Source organism: Marmota marmota, unplaced genomic scaffold (genome assembly GCF_001458135.2).
Source record: "Marmota marmota marmota unplaced genomic scaffold, marMar, whole genome shotgun sequence".
Taxonomy (NCBI): Eukaryota; Metazoa; Chordata; class Mammalia; order Rodentia; family Sciuridae; genus Marmota; species Marmota marmota.
The window spans coordinates 8,604,806-8,614,629 of record NW_026000057.1 but is presented as its reverse complement, the minus strand read 5'-3'; the positions used below and the strand labels follow the sequence as shown (position 1 = coordinate 8,614,629).

The following is a 9,824-nucleotide window of genomic DNA, read 5'->3' as shown; positions in this document are numbered from 1 at the left end:
TACAACTATCTTATATTTGATAAAGGGGCTAAAAGCATGCAATGGAGGAAGGATAGCATCTTCAACAAATGGTGCTGGGAAAACTGGAAATCCATATGCAACAAAATGAAACTGAATCCCTTTCTCTCGCCATGCACAAAAGTTAACTCAAAATGGATCAAGAGGCTTGATATCAAGTCAGAGACTCTGCGTCTGATAGAAGAAAAAGTTGGCTCCGATCTACATATTGTGGAGTCGGGGTCCAAATTCCTTAATAGGACACCCATAGCACAAGAGTTAATAACAAGAATCAACAAATGGGACTAGTCTTTAGTGGTAAAAGATAATTTAAAAGTGCCAAACTGGGTTGGAATAGGCAGTGGCATTTCCAAAATATGATTGGCCATTTAATTTTCATCAAATAAATGTCTACATTTAGATTTTAAATACAAAGTTTTTTCTACTGTCAAATTATTTAACTTTATCTCTGATATTGAATTCACTATTTTAGAGCATTTGGCATTTCTTAGAAGCGACTATTTTTAAATTCGGTGTCATTCTCATCATATGTCCTGCTTCAATTGTGAATTTTGAATTTCTGAGTCTATTTTAATGAAGTTTTTTAATATCTATGAAGAGAATGAAATAATGTTACTATTTAAATTTCCCTTTCATGTATTCGTTACTTGAATTTTATTTTCTTCATTGAAAATGTCATTATGTATATACTATAATGTTTTCCAATTAAAAATATATGTAATATCCATATGCATTTATTGAACATAGCATCAGAGTAAAGCCATTGCATGAAAATATTCTCAGATTTTAATATTATTTATCATGGGTTACTTTTGTTATCTTATACTTTCCTCTGTTTTGAAATAGGGCAGTGCACATGTGTTTGTAATTATTTTATGAATAGATAAAATTATAAGTGATGCACTACAGGGTTTTTCCCCTGTGTCTAATGTGTGAGGTACTTTTATGTGTGTTTGTGTGTGTGAATGAAGTAGTAACCAAACTTTGATTAAAAAGCAAAATAGGCCTGTTTAAGAAAATCTACTGCTTAAATTTAGCAAGTTGAATAAAACCAATTGGATTCTGATTTGGACAAAAATGTTCTATGTTAAAAATTAGTGTACATAAATATTAAGTGCAGATGCAGTTCAAGTTATTTTGTTCTCCTCATGTTCTTTCTTTTTAGATTAGTTGCTCAAGACAATACAATGATCTTGACATACCATACATTTGATTCAAATGGGGTATGAATTCTCATTTTTCCACGTGTACAGATTGCAGGATCACATGTTCTTGATCCTAACAAACATTATTTAAAAGTTATTAATAATATCTGAAGTTTATATCTTGATTAAACCATTGTGATTTTGACCAAAACTATGTATTACTTTATAGCAAGAGTAGTTTTTAATATGTTAAAAGCATCTTAGTATATTGTTTTTGAAACCAGTATTAACTGTATATCAATTTTTTATAAATCAATAATTTTCATTTTGCTTAGTTTAAATCACTGTAGAAGAGAAACCTACAGAACTATTAGTGTTGTCCTCATGAATGACAACACTAATCATTCTGTAAGTTAACAGTTTCTGTAGTAAGATTTGTATTAAAAAATAACTAATTTCTGATATCTCATGAGATAATATAAATTTAATGGAATTTAAACAGAATCAAGCTATTACTACATATACTTTTTATTCATGCACATCTTTTCTCATTATCACTATTTAAAAAATATTTTTTTAGTTGTAAATGGGCTCAATATCTTTTTATTGATTTATTTTTTTGTGGTGCTAAGGATCGAACCCAGTGCCTCACATCTGTGAGGCAAGTGATCTACCACTGAGCTACAGCCCCAGCCCTCTAATTATCATTCTTTACTAGCCTGTTCACTTGCTTTCTATGGTGACAATCACTTCCAAATTTAAATGTGTACCACTAGTCAATGCTTTATTTGTACTGACTTTAAACTTGTTTGGGAATTTTTAGAGGATGTTGATAAGCCTCTGTGAGAGGAAAAAAAAAAAGTGTCTGAAAACCAGCTTGATGCATTTAAATTTGCCTCTGTGTATGCATGAAAAGTTACCACATTTGCTGAATTCTAATTCATTCTCATTTCTTGGTTTTGAGGAAAATGAACTCTATAATGTGCCTGAATTTATCAAGTTTTTAAATGTCAGAAAAGTATATTATATTCATGTATGTATTACTTGAAATATGTGTGTAATAATAATATAAATAAGTATATGTACTTTAAATCTTTACTTTTGAAAATTATACTCAGAATAGTTTGTTTTTAATTTCTATTCATTTAGTGTTATTTACAAACTTCTGGCATCAAAAAGTGAAGGGATACGAGTACAAGCTCTCAAGGCAATGGGCTATTTTTTAAAACATCTGGCCCCAAAGTGAGTATGCATGAAAACTAAAATGGACTATTATTTATTACTCATTTATTTTATAAGCTTTTGGGAATAGTGCTTCTGTTCTGTGTTCCCTTTGGTTTCTTTTCTTTTTTTTTGGTGCTAGGGTCTTGAAAATTTTTATTCATTAATACATATACTTTAAAAATTAAAAAAAATTTTTAGTTGTCAATAGACCTTTATTTTTTTTATTTATATGTGGTGCTGAGAGTTGAACCCAGGGCCTTACATGTGGTAGGCAAGTGCTCTACCACTGATCCAGAGCCCCAACCCAAATACATATACTTTTAAATCCATAGTACATATTTAAAAATAAAGTTGTACAAAAGTATGTAGTTTTTTTAAAATATAAAAAGCATTTAAGTTATTACTATATTTTGGGTTAACTATGAAAATTAGTTTGAGAATTAGTATGTTACATTCAATTTTAGAAACTGTGAAGACTTCATTCAGTGACTTGCACCATCATTTGCAGTTTCTGAGCTATAAATCTGAAACATAACCTGAATATGTCACTTAGTGTGTTCTGAATACTTGGGCTTACGAAAACTTGAAACTGCCACATTTAGTTTCTTAGTGGAATGCACACAATCTATTCTGTACATTTTTTCTCTTACCAAAAGTAGTTTATTATAAAAATTTAAATGTTATAGGTTTAAGTAGTGCTGTAAAGTTCAATTTTTAAGGTTTTGTTGGAACACAAGTACAGTAATTTATTTGCATATTATCTATGACTGTTTTAATGATATAAGGACAGTGCTAATATGTGACAGAAACCATATGGTCCAAAAGCCTAGAATATTTACTGTCCAAACATTTTCAGAATAGGTTTGCTGATCCCAGGAATGAAATTAAAGTTTGTGATCTTTTAGTTTGAAAGTTTATGCTTGAAATGGTAATTTTGGTCCATGTGTTTTTGTAGTATTTATCTTTTTAAATTATCTTGACATTTCTTCTGTCTTTTCCTCCCTGTTGCTTTTCTCTTATAGTGTGTAATTACACTTGAGATGATCATCCCCTGGAGAGTCTGTCTGAGTGCTAGCAGATAGTAGCAACTAGCTAAATAAATAATTACTCTGAAGATTGTGGTGAAAGGTTTTGTAGTGTTGTGGCGTAACCAATCTTACTGTTTTTAACTTTAACTATGCCTATATTGTAGTTAGCATTTCTCTAGGTAAATGTTTTGAGGTTTAAAAGTACTAGGTTAAAGAACATGGGAGAGTAACTGAGGTGGAGTTTGTAATCTGAAAAACATTTTTATGTTTCCTTTATACAACTTACATACTAAATAGTGTGTAATAAAACTTGCGTTTGATGATTTCTTTCTATAGGAGAAAAGCAGAAGTCATGCTTGGGCATGGATTGTTTTCATTGCTAGCTGAGAGACTCATGCTTCAGACAAATCTAATAACAATGACCACATATAATGTTCTTTTTGAGGTAGGAATTTAGTTAGAATTTACTGTTGCTAATTTCTTATTATTTTTATAATAAGAAATAATAATAAGTATCTGTGTAATTGAGATGTCAGTGTCTAAATAAAATTAGACCATTTATTTAGGTTTATAATGCACAATTTTGAAATATTTATATAAATCAGATATGGCTGCACTTTTATAAAGCCATTAATTCTTGAATTACTAAACAAAGTAGTTATCCCAGTTTACTTATTTCCTCCATTGAATTGACTATTTGATGTTTCACTTTATAAGTAAAAGTAGCATGTTGAAATGATTTATTTTATGTGCTTTAAAATATTTATCATTGAAATATTATACCATATACTAGATTTTGATGATCATTGTACTTCGAGTTCCTTAGTAGTTATGCTAATATTGTGATTATGCAAATGCAGTATATTCCTTTTATAGATTATTTTTATTTTTTTAGTTCTTTTTAGATGTACATGACAGTAGAGTGTACTTTGACGTATTATAAATACATGGAGTATAACTCATTAGAATCTCATTCCTGTGGTTGTACATGATGTGGAGTTACACTGGTTGTGTATTCATAGATGAACATAGGAAAGTTATGTCTCATTCATTCTACTCTTTTTCTTTTGTAGATTCTTATTGAACAGATTTGTACTCAGGTGATACATAAACAGCATCCAGATCCTGATTCTTCAGTAAAGATTCAAAATCCTCGTATGTATTTTACACACTTTAAAAACACTATTTTTGCTACTTAAAGAGAAAGATACTATGAAAAACCCTAAGTTGATGTTGCTGAAACAGATTCTTAGATGAATATTTAATTCAGGGCATATAATACTTGTTTTATGTTGGATTTAACATCAAATTTACCTTTAGTTATTTGGCTTTTATAAAGGTTTTGAAGAATTTTATTCATCAGATCTTGATTTAATGTATGATCAGATTTTCAGCAAAGTTTCAATGTTAGTATTTTGTGAGGCTAACTTTCATGAATCACAGAGGTAGTTTTCATTTTAAATTACTGTCAACATAAGAATACTAAATTTGGAATGGGAAAATATGTTTATTCTTTATTGTATATGAATGTAGTCTGGACAGTCTTTTGATATTTAGAATTCTTAAGTACCTGAACATTTTTCATCTTGTTTTTAAGAGGATCATGGTGTAAAAATAAGTAGTTTGTAGGGTTTTGAAATTTGATTACTTTTTGTTTTGTGAGGTGTTTGTGGAGCATGCTACTTCATGCAAATTTTTAAAAGATGGCTCTGAAGTTTCCCTTTGCTTTCAGAGAATATGATGTCATTAGTTTTGAGATTAAAAATAAATGAAAATCTTGAATGTGCCAATTTTAGAATAATATAACATTAGCCCATTTTGTGTTGCTGTAACAGAATATGGATAATTTAAAGGACCAGAAATTTATTTTATCATAGTTTTAGAGGCTGGAAAGTTTTATATGAATGTTACAGTTGTTGGTCTGGTGAAGGTAAAGAAGGTAGTAGAGCAAGCTAGCCAGAGTCTATATGAAGCCTTATGAGGGCCTTAAATCTCATTTAAAGAGCCCTCAGGGCCTCATCACCTCTTAAGATCCCACTATTGGTATCACATCAGCAATACTTGGAGGGAATACATTCAAATCATAGCAGTTCATCTACCTAAGACTAATGCACTGGCTTGGGAAAGATAGTATAGTATGATGGTTCACAATGGAGGCCACTTGGATTAACTCCTGGTTACATATCTTACTAGTTTTGTGACTTTTAGTCTATTAATTTTTAACTCTAAAAGAGATGATAATAGTATCAACTTGTTATTGTGTAAGGATTGGATTAACGGTATTTTTGTAAAACCGTCCCTTGTGGTAGTGTATTCTCAAAATTAGTGCAATTATCATCTTTTTTTATTATGATTATTATTGCTTAGTTAGAAAACTTTCGAATCAGTCATTAGAATTTAAAAGTTGCTCCCCAAATATCATTAATTGTATGAAAAAGGGTATTTTGAATTTACTGTTTCAGTATCACCTGAATCATTGGCAAAAGGCTGGTTTCGAATTCTTAAATTTTCAATTGGATAAAAATTGGATATATTGTTTAATTTTAAATTCAGAGTTATGTTTTTTTAAATCTATAAGGTGCTGGATTAAATGCATATTTTTAGCATATATTTTTCTTTAAGTTAAATTCTGGAAATTTTAGTTTTACACTAAGATTATCACAGTAGCACTCTTGTTTGCATTTGTTGGGGAGGTTAGAAGTGGAATAGATTTTAATTTCCTTTGGAATTTTTGTCTCTAATTTTACTTTTAAAATTATAGAGGAAGATCTTCACAGCTTTCACTTTTGAAAGGAATGACTATGTACATACCATAAGTTGTTTGCAGAATCTGAATGTATCTTTTTTTTCCTGAAATTTTAATTATAGTGCTTTTACTTTTTGTTTTTAAAATCAACTTTACTGTTAGGCAGAGACTAAAGAGAGTTGCCAGCAGTTTTGCTTTCATTTCTTCATTTATAATTTGAACTAGTTTTATTTTATCCTTTTAAAATCCAACTGTGGGGCTAAGGGTGTAACTCAATAGTAGAGTGTTTGCCTAGCATGTGCAAGGTCCTGCTGGGCTTGAGCCCCAGCATTGGGGGTGGGGGAGAAATTCAACTCTGCTTTATATATTCAAGTCATGGAATAAAATCCTTCTCTTGTTTATCATTACTTTCTAATGAATATATTATTATTCCTTATGTAAACTTTTTTTTTTTTTTAGTTAACAGAAGAGGATTTTTTCAGTAGATATTTATGAAAAGGAAACTAAAAAATATTGTAATACATTAATGACCTTCCTTCATGAATTTTTTTATTATGTTTTGGTTTTTACTAATTAATGAACTATCTTGCAGAGATACTAAAAGTAATTGCGACCCTACTTCGAAATTCTCCCCAGTGCCAAGAGAGCATGGAGGTTCGCCGAGCCTTTCTTTCTGACATGATTAAACTTTTTAATAACAGTAGAGAAAACAGGAGGTAAGCTGGATCAGAAAGCATTGATTTGAAACGTTCAAGTCTAATTTTGTATGAGCCTGTTATTGTCTTAGCAAAATTGCTTAGGAAATACTGTGAAATGAATTTCCATATTTTTTTCTTATTAAAAGCATGTAAATAATGTACCAGAGTTAAGAGTTGTTAATACCACATTGTTTTGTGTTTGTGTTTTTTTTTTAAACCTGTACTTTCTCAAAAATTTTCAGATGATTTCATTTTTTCAATAATTTGGTATACTTTTACAATTTTCAGGAGCTTGCTACAGTGTTCTGTGTGGCAAGAGTGGATGCTTTCTCTCTGCTATTTTAATCCCAAGAATTCAGATGAGCAAAAGATAACAGAAATGGTATATGCCATATTCAGAATCCTACTTTACCATGCAGTCAAATATGAGTGGGGTGGCTGGCGTGTGTGGGTAGACACCTTATCAATCACACATTCAAAGGTAAGTTTCATTATTAAAGTATATTTTAGTACTTTAAATATTTTATAATTTTGAATTTTACTGAATTAAGAAATTCATATAATAACATGGAAAAAAGGAAAGTTATTCTCTGAAAGTAAAGGGAAAACTAAAAAAGGAATCAATAAAACAAAATATTTCCAACTTAAGAATCCAAATAACTTCAAATGTCAATCTTCTGTGCGTTTAACTTAATGAAGTCAATGCTACTCATGTAGCAGCATTTTGGAATTAGTAAGTAAACGCTTTTTGTGAATTTTGCAGTTGTTCAGAGCTTTTGAACACAAGGTGGCGCACTATATTCAAAGATGGGAATTTGTTTTAGTAGTGTAAGGTGGTTGAGATTCTGCTAGGCTGTTTTTGTTTTTAAACGTAAAGCTAGGGTAAATTATTCATGTATAGCCTTTTTTTCTTCTTCTTTTTTTTTTGTGGTGCTAGAGATTGAACCTTAGGGCCTTGTTCAGTCTCTCTACCAAGTGAAGTGTACCCCCAGCCTTATGTGTACCTTTTAAAAACAATAATTATGAAATATTATAGACATACTAAAATATACAAAGAACAGTATTTCTACCAACATTTATGAAATTGAGTTCCCTTTTCCAAATGCTTTGTCTGCCATTCTTTGTTCCACCTCTTCTCCCCACACTGTGATTTGGTATTGTCATTTTTGTCTCTTTTTTATACTTTTACTTTTTATTGTTGTGTTGGGGATTGAATCCAGACCTTTGTGTGTGTTGGGCAAATGCTCTACCAGTGAGCTACAACCCTTGACTCTTTAAAACTCTCCACAATAAGTTAATTTTATTTTTCATATTTAAACTTAAGATATGTGCTATCACACTAAATGAATTTCTTATAAACTATTGTTTTTATTTACTATTGTTTGAGATTCACTGCCATTGATCCCTGTAGTGGTATTCATTTTCTCATATTGTCTTATGTGGTGTGACCTTATCCGTTTATTCATTGATGAACAACATATCATACATATTCAAGACTTTCTCTGTATATATTTTTAGAAGTGGAATTGCTAATTCATAAGGTTTAAGTGTTGAACTTTAGATGTGTTGATCTTGAGATAATGTAAAAGTTTTTACAAAGTAGCCTTACCTGTTTATATTTTCACCAGCAGTGTTTAAGTTCTCAGTGCTGCACATCACCTCATTGCTTGGCTTTTCTGGCATTTTGAAGATTTGTTCATTGTATCATCATATTCCCAATACGCATTTTCTTGCATTTGGGGATTTCTTTATATATACTTGGTCTTAATATTTTGTTAGATGAATGACATCTCCCAATTTGTGGCTTATCTGTTTATTTTTAGAGTTTTATGTTTGTACCTAGAGGGAAAATTTCCCATTTCAAATAATTGGTAAAATTTATGGTGTAGGCTATTTGTACCTTATTTAAGAACTTTTTTCTTATTCAGAAGGACTATAATTATTTAGATTATCATAAACTGAAAGGAAAAACAAAAATGAAAAATTTTGGCTTATGTTAAAATGCCTTACTGACTTTTAGGTTCTTATTCTGAAATATTTTTTCATTCTATAAGAATGTATTACTGTTTCCTAAAAGTATATGTTTTAAGTCTTTGAATAACCTTTAGTTATTTGAAAGTACGTAAGAATTATTCATTTGCCTCTTCTTTTTTCAGTGAGAAGAAGGCATGCAACAATTAGAAAGGTTTATGAGGATATCTTGGGTTGGAGGAACCACCCTACAAATTTTCATTTAAGTTAAATCCAGTAGTAAATAAGAAAAATATGCGATATATAGTGTAGCTCTTCTTTTTATTTTTTATTTTTATTTTATTTTTTAAATTTATTTATTCATTTTAGTCACTGATGGACCTTTATTTTTTATTTATATGTGGTGCTGAGAATTAACCCAGTGCCTCACACATTCAAGGCAAGTGCTCTACCACTGAGCCACAACCACAGCCCCCTATTTTTTATTTTTTTAATATTTATTTTTTAGTTGTAGTTGGACACAATATCTTTATTTTGTGTATTTATTTTTATGTGGTGCTGAGGATTGAACCCAGGGCCTCACAGTGCTGGGCAGGAGCTCTACAGCTGAGCTATAACCCCAGCCCCTATAATGTAGCTCTTTTTAGTCACTACATTTTTGAGACTGATCAGTTTAGTTCAAAGAAGAGTTCAGCTATTCATAACCTAAGGACCAAATTCTGCATGACCTGTTTCTGTAAATAAAATTTTATTAGAACATAGCCACTCCCATTCATTTGTATGTTATATATAACTGTTTTTCATTTTAAGAATAAAGTTGAGTGCTACAGAAATGACCTGGCCCTCAAAGCCTAAAATATTTACTGTTTGACCCTTTATAGTAATTGTTTGCCACTCCTTGTGTAAATTGATTTAGTTTGTACTGATATCAGCCATCCTGGTTTCTGTTGTAGAGGGCTGGTACATTTGGGACTGATTCTCTGTTAAGGCCGTT

The 9,824-nt window shown here is 30.5% G+C and overlaps 1 protein-coding gene across 5 annotated transcripts in view; it reads left to right on the top strand.

Annotated features, from left to right (window-relative positions):
* Lrba (LPS responsive beige-like anchor protein) overlaps nt 1-9,824 on the top strand; it is a 607,623-nt gene that overhangs the window by 32,579 nt on the left and 565,220 nt on the right. For all 5 annotated transcript variants that reach the window (XM_048813495.1, XM_048813494.1, XM_048813493.1 and 2 more), the window contains exons 9-13: nt 2,313-2,405; nt 3,752-3,860; nt 4,489-4,570; nt 6,754-6,877; nt 7,148-7,340. In XM_048813495.1, coding sequence (XP_048669452.1) covers nt 2,313-2,405; nt 3,752-3,860; nt 4,489-4,570; nt 6,754-6,877; nt 7,148-7,340 — 601 coding nt within the window. The remainder of the gene's footprint in view (nt 1-2,312; nt 2,406-3,751; nt 3,861-4,488; nt 4,571-6,753; nt 6,878-7,147; nt 7,341-9,824) is intronic.